The sequence below is a fragment of the Crocodylus siamensis genome, chromosome 4 (genome assembly GCF_052110815.1).
Source record: "Crocodylus siamensis isolate JL-2025a chromosome 4, ASM5211081v1, whole genome shotgun sequence".
Lineage (NCBI taxonomy): Eukaryota > Metazoa > Chordata > Crocodylia > Crocodylidae > Crocodylus > Crocodylus siamensis.
Window position 1 is genome coordinate 86792674 of NC_143398.1, and position 13647 is coordinate 86806320.

General features: G+C 43.4%; 1 protein-coding gene and 1 long non-coding RNA gene across 2 annotated transcripts in view; one reads left to right on the forward strand and one right to left on the reverse strand.

Moving 5' to 3' along the window:
* The window catches only part of UBN2 (ubinuclein 2), an 86781-nt gene extending 82144 nt beyond the window's left edge, over nt 1–4637 (reverse strand). The window contains 2 exon segments of the mRNA XM_090042736.1: nt 4020–4344; nt 4346–4637. Coding sequence (XP_089898862.1) covers nt 4020–4344; nt 4346–4605 — 585 coding nt within the window. The 5' untranslated portion in view covers nt 4606–4637.
* Nucleotides 4638–5229: 592 nt separating this feature from the next.
* The window catches only part of LOC149865962 (uncharacterized), a 35103-nt gene continuing 26685 nt past the window's right edge, over nt 5230–13647 (forward strand). The window contains exons 1-2 of the long non-coding RNA XR_016441820.1: nt 5230–9199; nt 9572–9622. This is a non-coding gene — a long non-coding RNA (uncharacterized LOC149865962). The remainder of the gene's footprint in view (nt 9200–9571; nt 9623–13647) is intronic.

The window sequence follows — 13647 nt, forward strand, 5'->3', positions numbered from 1 at the left end:
AGGGGGAGCAGGGGAGGGAGGGTTGGGAGAAAGGCTAAGGAAAATAAAAGGTGCAGCAGAAGAATCAGGGTGGCATTTTCAGAGTTTATTTACCGAATGCAACAATTATTGGGAAAAAAACAAAAACAAAAAACAAACACACACAAAACACAACCCCCCGCCTCCCCGCCACCAAGTGTCCAGAAATATTCTTCAGGCTAATAGAGCCATTTATGGATGCTAACTAATTTAACTAATTTTATGTTATCCTTTTACAATAGAAAAAAAGTGGTTCTAAAACTTAAAGAAAAGCAAGTTCCTTCATATGAATATGAAAGAGCAGCATTCAATGAACTCACAATGCTAACCCATTATTCTCCAGTTCAGTAGTGATGCTGAGCTGCAGGTATCATAGTTCTAAAGAACTAGGACCTTCAAAACAAGTGCTTAGAGAAGAGATTCAAAAAACTACATTTCCATCTATAACATCCACTGAACTGAGAAATTCAGTAGGGTATCAGAAGTTCCCTGTCAGATTACAGTGCTCCTCTCTTCATATACTTCATTCCTCTGCTACTCTTAGGTAGAAAAAGACACCCCGTCTACATTTTTGTTGAGAAAGATATAATAGCATTTTAAAATTGTTACAGTAAAACACCATACTGGGAGGCAGAGGTAGAAACTTATCAAGCTTGTATTGGAGGACATCAGCAGAAATTAACCTTGAAATAAAGGGCTGTCAGTGCCATACTTGCTTGCAACATTACCTCTGTTTAACAGAATGAGCTCCTCAACATTTCAGAGTAAGTGTTACTGCTGCTTACTAGGACAATCTACCGATCACACAGAACAATCTTTCGTCCTGAAAATTAGTTCAGTGCTGACAAGATGAGCTACCAGTGAGTTGACAGATGAAGTCCTCAGTTTACCCCAGAACAGTAGAACAAGGATAGTATAAATTTCTTCCAACAAGCACTTCCACCCATTTCTCATTCAAAAATTCATTTATAGAGCTGAAAAGGAACCAATCTGTCATGCCCATTAACGTTTTGGGTCACTACTCAATGCACCAACAAGAGATCAGTTATTATAGTGATCAAAGTGTGAAATGCCCTTATACTCTTTGCAATAACCAACCTACTGCAGTTCCATCACTTACTGCAAGAGAACAAGACTTGCTCCTAATTTTATTACACAATATCAAACTTCCAATGGGAGCAGCCATAGGAAAGTTCAGCAACTCCATGTAAGGGAGTGAAGAATAAGCAAAAACTTTCAAACATTGATACTTCTCCGTGCAATAGCTGTTTTTAGGGATATGTTTATATAAACAGTTTATTTTAAAGTATGACATATAGCTAAATAATGTAAAAGTTTAAAATCTAAGGCTTTAATATCCATTGGGAAGGAGGAAACAGCCTCTCAGATTCTATAGAAAGATAAGGTAGGCACAGGACTTTGCTCTTAAGCCTTATTTCAGTACATTTTCTCCATCACATTTAGCTGGCAATACATCTATGTAGCTCTTCCACTTGACAAGTGTAATTAGTTCTGCTCCAACACCATGAAAGCCATATCCCTGATACTTCTGTGCTTTACAATATTCTGATGTCCATTAAGCTTGATGTTTTTGTAGATGTGAGACTGGAAACCAGCAGGGCCATACAAGATTGCTATAATCCAAGCCCTACATTTCTTGCATTTTCTAGGATTACTTTCTCCTCTATTTCTTTTATTTAAGTGAAAAAAACCCTCAACAAAACTAATGGTTGCATAAGAAAGTAGAAAACAAATGGAAAAAAAAACCCCATACCAAATAACTGTACTGCCATATTACTGAGGGAAGCAACTGAAATATCTTTCCATTTCTTACATTAATGAAGTAGACGCTCATGTCTCCCTTTCTCTTATCAAATTAATGCTTAAGCATTAATTTCTCCACAGCAACATAGTTAAAATGACTGTAGGTAACTGTACACTGGAATTTCAGAGGAGGAATAAACAGGTCACAAGACTACTTTAAAAAACATAAAACGTGTTGTTTCACATTGTTGAAGAGAGAAAAAGTGTAAATTATGAGTCAGGACTCTGCAAGAAACCAGCAAAAAGAACACAACACTTGTTCTTTCATGCCAACTAACTCCACATATTTCTTCTAAGGCCCAGTCTACATTTGAAAGTTGGACTATTAGTATAATTATGTCAGAGGTGCATTTTTTTTTTAAATAATGTATTTCTACCAGTACAACCTTAGAGTAAATCAAGTTGTATTAGTATAAAGGTGCCTTATAAATGATACAAGTTATTCCCTTTTCCAGAGAGGAGACTATGTTAATACTAAGTACCTTTATACTAGTGGCTCCCAACCTTTTCTTGCTGCAACCCTAAATCTGGGTAATGACCCCCACCACCACCTCACTCATGCCCAGTAGCACCAGCAGAGCCTGGGCTGGACTGTGATTGGAGGTGGGGGCAGCAGCAGCAAGAGCTGCGTGGACCACGTACAGCAAGAGTCCCGCAGGCGGGAAGGGTGGAGAGAGGGGGACCCCCTGCAACCTTGATTTGGGTCATGCCCCAAGGTTAGGAGTCATGGCTTTATACCAACATAATTCTGCCCCAGTAGAAGTTACTATGCTAATATAGCTCAACAGGACAACTTTTGAGTGTATGCAGAGTCATAGCAAGTGACAGTGGCCAAAACACTGATCTTGGCCAGAAAGGGAAAACAGAAGTAGTGCAGCTGAACTACGAGTTGCAATATGTATATCTATGTAAACCAGAACCACTAAACATACCGAGACTGACCTACAGGGAAAAAAAATGGACTAATGGAGAATGCACAAGACCTGCACAGGGAAGCTCCACAGACATGAAACCTCTAAACATTAATATAGTTTCTATCCCACAAAAAGAGCTAATGAAGTATTTGAAATACTTCATACAGCTCTATAAGCAGTAAAGCAGCACCCCTCCATTAGAGTAGAGATTGGCCATCTGAGTGACCTGGGCTAGAACTGTTTGTTTACAACAACTGTAGAAAGAGAAGAGAACTAGCCTCCTTACTTGGACAGAAAGATCTGAGAACTTTAAAAAAAACAAAAATGCTGATTTTCTCTGTTTCCATTTGAAGTGGGAGTGATGCCATTCTTCCCAACACCAAGAATAAGCAACCAAGCACAGGGAAGGTTATGTTATACCTCCTTGAAAGATTCTGGCTAACAGCTTATGGATTTATCAATCTAAACATACATGCAAAACACCAGACTTCTCTACATCCCAGAAGAGAGAAGACCAAGGATTACATAAATCACCTAGAGACTTTGCACTATGATTACATCTTAGGGTAGGAAGGACTTGCATATATTTTGCTGGACAGCAGTACAAAACTCAGAAACAAAGCGATCTTCCTCAGCCAGTTTCACTCCACATTGCAGTCCCTGAGAATCAAAATGGGTTTTCTGCCTCCTAACAAGATTATGGAAACAATCCTTTTTCCCTTCCGGGAAAGATTCCAGTGGCACGGAGAAACTTTCTCTGACGAGCACAGAAACGGAGGCTAAGCCACGTGGGTTGTTTTTTTTTTCCCCTGGTGCAGAACGTGTGTTTTCCAATCAACGCCATTGTTAGCAGTTCGGGTTGAGTTCACAACCTCTCTCGTCCGCATCTGCGTCCCAAGCCTCCAGGAACCCCTCTCCTGCATTGTTACAGCTCTGGGCCTGGGCTCACACCACTTTCATTTTGCTGCGCCCAGCCTGGCAAGCAGCAGTGAAACATGCTAGGCTTACTGGCCTTGTTCCCCACCCCCCAGGCAGCTCCATGCCCTTGTTTCACAGTGTGCCCCGAGACCTACGGACGAAAAAAGGCCTTCCCCAGACTTGGCAGGCGGAGAGCGACAGGAAGGGTCTCAACCGAGTTCGAGGGCAGGGACAAACAAACAAACCAAAAACCAAACAAACAAACCAACAAAACAAGGAACCGACAGAGAAGCGGCACCGCCCTCGCAGGGCAGAGTCCGGGCGGCCCCCTGCCCCCGCGCATACCCGCGGGTCCCCGCACAGCAGCAGCTCGGGGTAGCTGAACTCCACGCAGCCCTCCTCGGTCGGGTCCTTCAGCACCAGCTCCAGGCGGACCGTGCGGCGCGGCGCGGGCGCCTCGTGCGGCGGCGGAGGCTCCTGCCGGGTGCCCTGGCGCGGCGGCGGCGGCGGCTCCGGCCGCGGGGGCTCACGCTGCGGCTGCAGTTGAGGCGGTGGCGGGTCGGGCCGAGCCGCGTCCCGCTGAGGCGGCGGTGGGTCGGGCCGGGCGGCCTCGGGCTGTGGTGGTGGTGGTGGTGGTGGCGGTGGCGGCGGCGGCTGCTCCGGCGGCGGCGGCGGCGGGGGGGGGGGGCGGCGGCGGCACCTCCGGCTCGCGCTCCAGCGCCGGGCTCTCGCCCTCGCGCCGCCTCACGGGTGACAGGCTGATGAACGGCACCCGGCGCGGCTCCGCCATCCTGCGCCCGCCGGCGCCCGCCTCCGCCGCGCGGCGACACCCCCTGCCGGCGGCCCCGCCCTCCGCGCCGGTCGCGGCCGCGGTCGCCCCTACGTTCTCCCCGCCGCGGCCGCCGCCGCCATCTTGGAGCGCCCCCAACATAAATAGAAGCAGGCCCCGAGACCACGCATGCGTACAACTACACCACCCCCAGCGTACCACCCCGCGTCGCGGCTGTTATTGCTCAGCTCGCGTGACGTCACGGCGGCCTCCGCGCCCACGCGCCGCTGACGCAAGCTCCCGCCCCCAGTTGCCTTGGAAATGTGCACGCTGTCCGTGGCGAGGGGCTTAAAGGGCCAGCGGCCGCGGGGCTGGGCGGGACGGGACGGAGCTGCTCGAGCCCGACACAACATGGCCCCTGGCACGTCACTGGGGCCGCGCGCCCCCGCGCGGCTGCCATTGCCCCTGCGGGAGGCGGCGCGAGGGCGGGCGGCCCCGTGGCCCAGCTTGCCTGGCCGGGGCCGCCCGCGGGCTCCTGGGGGGCAGTTGCCGCCCCCTTTCCTGCCAGGCGCGCAGTGCGCCTGTCGGCCGATCTCGCCGCCCCCTGGCTGAGGACAACGTCTTTAGATATAGGCCCGCTCTGAGGAGGGGTTGATCTCTAGTCAGAGGTTTCCCTTTCTCGTGAGCGTTTCCCAAGAATGGGGAACAAAGCAGCGTTACTCACCCCGTGGGTCACCAGCATATATGAAAGGGTTTGTAGACAGACTTTAAAAATGGAGCAAGGCAGGCACGGTTCTTTGAGTAGGTGCGGTATCTTTATTAGACCAACTGAGTAGTTGGGAAAAAGTTCTTGGTGTGGGGAGACCCCGAGGCAGTGAAAATGTAAATAGATAGAAATAAGCAAGACAAAAGGAAAAGCAGGGAAGGTGGGGGGAGGGAAGTCAGGGAAACAAGAGAGATAAATACAAGGTGAAAAAGGCAGTCTGTGAAAAAGGGAATGGTTGGAGATCAGGAAAGCAGGAATGGGAGAAGCTAAAAGTATGACAGGAGGTCAGTGAAAATATAAAAGGGTAGAAGTAGGAAAACAAAAGGTAAAGCAGGGGAGGGAGGGGGAAGAAAACAGGGGACAAAAAGGTCAAGAGGGAAAAACCAACACAGCTACAACCAAAAGCTCAGCAAAAATGGATCAACAAGCTTTAAAAATGTACTCACCTTTTAACAGAGAAAAATGTGGCAAATTGTGGCTTTTCCGTTGCAGGCTGGCAGATCTCTAGCCTGCAAGAGGCTGCCTGAGGCTCCTCTCCCCCAGACATATCCATACCTTCCCCCCACCCTGGGACCTGGGGGGCATTGCATCAAGAGTGAGGGGCACTCAGTCAGGACTGGCCCTTGATATTTACAAACAGGTCCTGGTACAACAAAGGTTGAGAACTACTGCACTCATGACTTAGTTGAGCTGCTGCCTATTTCATTTTGCTGAAGTCAGAGGAAGGTAGTGTAGTACCGCACCAAGACAGCAGGGAGATAGAAGCAAATGTTATTGAGCAGTAAGTGTCTAGTTCTGCAACATGTAGGTACATTTCAGAAAACCTGCACAACTCTCCATAGGAAAAAAGGAAAGGGATTTTTTCCGAGTCTGAACTGTGCTGGAGCCATGAAACAAACCTGCTAACTAATGTGCAGGTTGTGTGCTTCCAAGGAAGGAAATCAAGAAGTACATAGAAAAAATACAAAAAGACTCTGTTGAGAAGTCTCCGGTAACCTAAAAAGAAGAGAAAAAATAGTTAAACCATAAACAGAGAGAAAGGAAGCAGAAATCAGTAAGTGGGCAAGCTGCTGGAGAAATCCATACAGTACTGAAGAGCTCTTGCGTGGAACATGCTGATTATAACCACCCATCATGCAGCTAAAACTTCAGCTGAGCTGCCTCTAATGGGTGGCTCTCCATTGCGCCATGTGTTATGAGAATCTTATTTGCTCATTTTGCAGTTTAGAATCACCTAGTTATTTCACAGGGACAGGAAGAATGATGGAGTTTGGCTTGATGTGCTATTTTTTCTTAGTGTCATGATTTCCTTAAGGATATTTGTTTACATGGGATACCTGTCTCTGACAGAAAAAACTGTCCCATTGGGGCAGCACATCTGGAGATAGTCTAAAATAGCCATTGTGATTTATGTTTTATTATGCATAGTGAGGCTTGTTTGCTGCTTTAATTCTTTCTTCCATTAGTAACTTGGGGAGGAACTATATATATGAATCACAGTTTTGTTTTAAGCAACCACACCTATTTGTAGCATGAATAGGAAGGATTATCCTTGCTTATAAAGAATCTCTCTCAGCAAAAGCTTGAACTGAGAACTTCTGACTGCAGAGGCAGTAGTGTGGTCTGATGAGCTAAACAAGGCCTGCATGCTACACTGGTGTAGAAAAAATACATTTGTGCTATGAGAAACAGTCTTTAGGCAGACATGGACCAGGCAAAATCCTGCTGTGCTTTTAAAACAAAAAAGGAACTGTTCCCATTCCGGGCAGAGGAAGTTTACTCATTAATCAGCTTGCAGTTTTCTCTTTCACTGGCACCCAGTACTTAAGTCCCAAAAGTGACTAGACACAAATTTGCTTGTATACAATTACTCGTACAGGTAACAAGTTAAAAGCTGTCAACAGGAATCCTGTTGAACAATGTTCATTCTGATTAAGGACTGGTTTATTTAAATATATGTAAATTACCTATATGAGACCCAAAGTTTTGTAAATACACAACAGCTTTCTAGGACGGGTTGGCCGCCCAAGCCACTTGATCCAGCCCTTGCAAGTGGGGCTTCCCCTGGCACCATCTGTGGTTCCTCTGCCCATGGTAACTGGGTCCTGGTATCTGCCTGTCTACTACCTCTGACCCAAACAGGGTTGCTGAGCACTGTTTGAGAAAACACACTGAGTTGGGAACTAGTATTTAACTGCTGTGTCTTACCTACTTCTCTAACAACTTCTTCTTTTTAGGAAAAAATGAGTCAACTATTCTACACCTCACTTACCAACCTATTGAACAATGCTTCCAATGCCTTTTTGTCCCCTCAGGGCTTTGTAAGATGCTTTGAATTACTTAGATGAAGAACTATTATCACAGACTGCAGAGAAAGATTACAGAAACAGTTGCTCATATCTTAATTTTCATGCATGCTTAAAGACAGAACAGAAAGGAGAATATTATGCATCAGAATTTTCATGCCTTCATAATCTTATTTCCAAACCAAATTTCCTTCAAGACTGCAAAGCACATATTCATCATTTGGAACAATCTACATGCCAAACCTGAAGTTTCAAAACAAAGCTCCTTTGATTTGCCAGATTATTAAAATAGCAGCTGAAAAAATTACTTTAGTTGTGAAAAATGGTTTCCCACACAAATAATTGACATAGACAAGTGGAATGTAACTGAACTCCTCCCTACTACCCAGCCCCCAATAGGTATTTTTAAGAACCTTCAGAGGAACTCTTAGCTCTAGTTTGCAATGATCAATGAACCTAAGCCATAATATGGCTACTCAGATGTTAGAAAACCAAGTTGTAAATTGTAAAATTGCTGTTTCAAAAATGTGTCACTTTTCTGTAATGTCTATTTCCTTTCCCATCATGATTACAACTCCTCAAAGCATGTGCATTAGGTAAACAAAGCTCTCTTACTTGCAAAAAAGTAAATACTTTATGCATAGCTAAGTTAAACAAGGAGAATGGAGGGTAACTACAATTGCTACTACTACTTGAAAGGTGTAAGCACCAAGAACCAGATTATGAATCCGTTAACTCAACGCTCCTAAACAATTACATGAGTAGACAGATTTAAGTCAATAGGACTATTCCCAAATAATTACTTACCATTTTAAGGGGTTCACACTGGCATGATGAAAGGAATGATTCAAGACAAGCTTATTTGCAGACTTTTATGTGAAGATCACAACATACTTTTGAAACAAATACCACTTCAGTGCAATACTCCTGTGAAGTTGGACAAGCCAGCTAGAGCAATTGGATTAGAGGGACCAAGGGAAATGGGGATGAAACAGAAAATGTAGAAAAGAGAAAATGGTTGTGGGCATAAAGGAGAAAGAATACAGGAAATATGGTGCGCTCATTAAAACAAATGCAATATTGATGCATCACAGAATATATCCAAAAATGCATGGATACCATAAGTAGGAAAACTTGTACATACATGCCTTCAAGATTAATCAGTGCATGATTTAATAGAGCTTTTCTATCTTTACTTTACATGACTATGATAACCAGCCTTATTCTCTATTTATTCAGCAATGACTCAAGTTTAGCATTTATGACTAGGGAATGAAGCAGATAAAAGTGATATATTAGAAAGAGATATTTTACAGGCAGATGCCATGATAATAAGCAGTGCTATGAATGAAACACAAAATTTAAGACTGGGTTTGACAATTTTGGTAACAAAGTTTTCCTGAAGTTTGCTTTAGTGTGGTGGTAGTTCAAGAAATAATTTTAACGCTATCTACTTACTTTACATTGTGTGCATAAAAGCAAAGATACCTTTCAGATTTACATAACAGCTATAGTTCTTTTCTGCATGGAAGAAGATGTGTTTGCAACAGTCACTTTATACTGGGCATATCTGTTCCACAGAATACTGACCATATTGAGGATTCTGACAATATAATGTAATTCCTGGATGGATACATGGAAGTGCAGTTCTGAGACCACATCAGATCTTTTCTCCTATTTTCAGGTATGTTTGATTGGCACACAAAACACCATATTCCAAAATTCAAGACAACTTCAAATTTAAGATGATTTGCCCTCCCCCCTGCCCCACAATTAGATTCTATACATGGAAAAATTATAAATGTTATAGTTTTCCATGTATAGAATCTAAATTATTGGATGGTCACCTTCACATTTGTTCCTCCCTCTCCACCCCCTCCCACTGTTACAGTGGGAAAGCAGTGGCAGGGAGTTGGGGGGCAGGGAGAAGGGGGCAAGCAGCCTGCCCTGTCCCCCCCCCTGCCGCGGGCCATTGAATGGGGAGAAAAAAGTTTTGAATTAAATGTAGTAAATTGTTACCCATGAACTCTTGCATATATTTTCTGAATATTTTCAGCCAAAATAGCTCAAGACCTGGATTTCCTATGGGAAGAAAATCACTATACAGGTATGTCAAGATATTTTTACAGCACTGCTGGTCTTGGAGAAAATGTCAATATATTAAGAAGCCACTAAGCCCAGCAGTATACAAAACAGGAATCATGAGTATGTGTGGAATACACTGGATCTTTCCTTAACCTACAACGCTTAGTGAATACAGAACGATTTCTATGAAAAGGTTATGAAAGGTTAATGCAGATTATGACTTTAAATGATTTACAGAAATTTAGCAATTGTCTCATTGAGCACAAATGTTAGACACCTAACTGACTTGTATGTCCTGCATGGCATACTTGGATTTAAAATAAAAGCCTAAGATTTCTGCACAATTGAGAAGTTTCTAACTCTTCTGGTTTTGAGTATGACTTTCCAAATATAACCAATATAGTAATGTATTCCTGAGTTTGAAGACAGCCTGAAACAATGGCTAAGAAGTATAAATTCCAGTAGTCTCATTGGGGTGATACAGAATGCAGTTGCTGAAGAATTAAAAGGCTAAGACTTGTAAACCAGGTCTGATTTAATTCATATACGAGACAAGTTTAATTGAAAAGTAGGGGCTTAGATGCTGTTTAAAAGTGCTTGACTTAGAAAAACAGTCGTTTAAAAATAGCACTATGCAGAAATAATAAAACACTGTTAATAAGATTTGGCTAACATCATTTTTTAATTGTATTAGTCACTGGGGACTCATCACCCTCATCCTCATTTAAAAGTGTATAGTGGGGTTCCATTCACTTTGGTAGTAAATCCAAACCTGATTTGACATTTTCCATCAATGATGTGGAAGAAAATATAGACATCACTGGTAATAAAATTTGTAGAAGACACAGATTCAAATTAGGGTGATCAAGATACAGCCCACTGACTGTATCTGACCCACAAGTCTACCCATGGGTCCAGATTTTGGTGGTGAGATAAGGGGAACAGCATGAATTGCCAGAGCTCCCAGAGCAAGGAATACAAGCTGTACTTAAGGAACTGTTCAAGAATACAATTATTTTGAAAAGGATCTACATATAGGGAATATGTAATTCCCAGCAACGTATAGCATGATGCTGTGGTCAAAGGGGATAATGCAGTCTTTGGATGAATGATAAGGGAAAAAGTGAGTATTACCGATGGGGTAATTTTACCTCTGTATAACAGCTTTAGAGAGCTTGGATTAGTACACCCAGTTCTGGTATCCACCTGTTAGAAAGGATGTTGAAAAATTAGGGAAGATGCAGAAAGAACCACACAAAATATTCAAGGGCTGGAAAAGCACCTTGTAGAGAGATTTAAAAAACTTAAATCTGTTTAATTCAGAGATGACTTGCTTATACTAAATAAAGTACATTCACAAGGGGGGGAAAAGTTCTTTGGGGCTGTAACGTTGAAGGAAAAGGCAGAGCAAAAGCTAATGACTGAAAGCTGAAGCCAGACAAATGCAAATTGGAACCAGATACCTATTTATTAGTGAGGATAACTAGCCACTGATACAAATTACCAAGAACAGAAGTGGATTCTCCATCATTTGTCTTCAGATCAACACTGAAAGCCTTCCTTGAAGATATGCTTTATCTAATGCAAAGTAGTTTACCCCTCAGTGGCAGGTTTAGCTTTTGTCTGACACGGAGCAAGAGCATGTACCAGGCAAGTACCCCAGAGTAGCTGACACAGCAAATCCATGCCTCCAATTGCCTTGCAGTAACTAGTTTGTATAAAAGTGCCTTGTGATTCTGAATAGCTAGCTAAACCTATAGTTATTAATTGGAGGTTGTGTACTGTGTTGACCTTTGGGAAGACTTCTCATCTACATGAGTGGGAGACACATTTTCCCCCTGAGCTTCAGTGGAAGTCTACATTTCATTCTACCTTAAACAAAATGAAAACTTCCCTATTCTGGGGACTGTGACATGCTTTTCTTTGACCAGAGGGGTAGTCAGCCATGTTAATCTAAAATCAGGCAAACTGCAGGGTAGATATCCACCTTATAGACTAACTGAAACTTCATAGTGCCTCTCTGCCATCTATATTGGCCAGATGAGGTGATCCTTATGTGAAATAATGGGCTGCACTGATCTGACATTAAGTCCAAACACACACACAGTCCTGTGGCAGAACACTATCCTTCTTGCACATTCCATGGCTGACTTCAGAGTAGCTTTTCTTATACTGTACAGTGAAACTTTAAAGCAGATTTGAACACACAATTGCAGAGCAAGAAATCATCCATGGACTGGATTGTGTTAAGTAGAGGGACTATGGACTCTTACCACACTTCTTGGATTAGGTTTTGTGACCCCTTTGTTTGTATGGGTTTTACTGCTTCTTTGCTAAACTTAGCACTGCTCTCCCCCACCTTTTCCCCATTCTCTCTCCCCTTCTTCCCTCCCCTGTCTTTTCTATTCAAATCACCCTCCCAATTTGAAAGCCTGCTCTGCCCATCTTTTCCTAGCATCTGATAAAGTGAGCTCTGGCTCATGAAACCTTGTGCATCTATAATTTAGTTAGTTAGTCTATGAGGTTCATCTCTACCTCTTTCCCTGGTAGGTTCCCTGATGCCAATTGTTACTGCCTTTGCAGTTCACAGTGGGCGCACCTACATGTGCATTAATGCACCTTTTCTAATGCACATTAGATTTAGTGCTTCCAGTGTGAGGCATTAAATTACTGCGCATTAGGCTGTGCTAATGCACAGTAGTACATTTGCATCCTTTTTTTTTAGTGATGCTTAAAAAACAGCAGTAGACTATTTTACCGCACATTAACGTAATGTGTATTTGCTTCTCTAATAAGTTCTCAAGCTAAACCAGGGAAGATATTTGTAATATTTAGAATTGAAAAGATAAAACAAAACCAATATGAATTTCCAAAATAATCCTTTCAAGCTCTGGTGCTGGTTGAGGATGAAAGTTCTAGGTGCTACAGTAATGCAAATTACGAACACAAATACATTATATAAAGCAAAGGTGTACAACCCTCCCCAAATTCATCTTGTCTTTAATTTTGGAGGTCTAATCTATACTAGAGAAATGAACTATATTAGAAGCGATGTTAAGTAACACTAATAACATACTAAAAACTACTTAGTATGGCTGTGTGATGCTTTGGTCCCTGATTTGATTCGGCCCGATTCAGTGGCTGAATCTCTGAATACGAATCGAATCAGAGGACCCTTCAACTTCTCAAAATTGAATTGGAACCCTCTGAGTTGATTTGGAGAGATTCAGAAAGAATCAGCGATTTGGACATAGACACAGCTTTAAATATTTTTACAACATACCTCTAGGTAGCAGGCGGCTCATGAACACTGTGATGCTGGGGCACATGGAATGTCCCACAGAAGCACGGGAGTGTCCCCCGTGCACCTGGCAGCAGACCCGAAAGTGGACCAGAAGCAGTTCTGGTCCACTTCTGCATCTGCTGGGGAGCACACAGGGGGGGCCCCCATGTTTCCCCAGCTAGGTGACTGGTGCCTCCTGGGTCTGGGGGGGCACCCAGGGTCCCCCTGCAGCTGATTGCCGAGCTGGGGGGCATCGGGGGGGCCCCCTGTGCACTCCCTGGTGGACCTGGAAGTGAACCATAAGCACTTGCTGTCCACTTCCAGGTTCACTGTCTAGCACATGGAGGGCCCTCGCACTCCTGTGGGACATTCCATGCGCCCCAGCATTGCAGCATTCACAGGCCGCACTGGTACCTTGAAGTATGTAGAAAATACTTTTAAAGCTGTGTCTATGTCCAAATCGCTGATTCTCCAAATCAGCATTGAATCTTCAGATTCGGGTTCAGCCAAATCGAAACAGGAACAGTGATCCAAATCAACAAACTGAATCATTGTCCCCGATTCAGGCCGAATCCAAATCCAAATTGAACAGGGCCTGCTTTGCACAACCCTACTACTTAGCAACTGCTGTAAACAAAAGCAGGCATCAAAACAGTTTAGCTGGTCATGCATAAACTCTAGATGGTTAGTTACAAGCAGCTAAGATATTATTAAAACATGACATTTAGGAATGACTTAGGGTTACCAAAACATAATATTTAAAA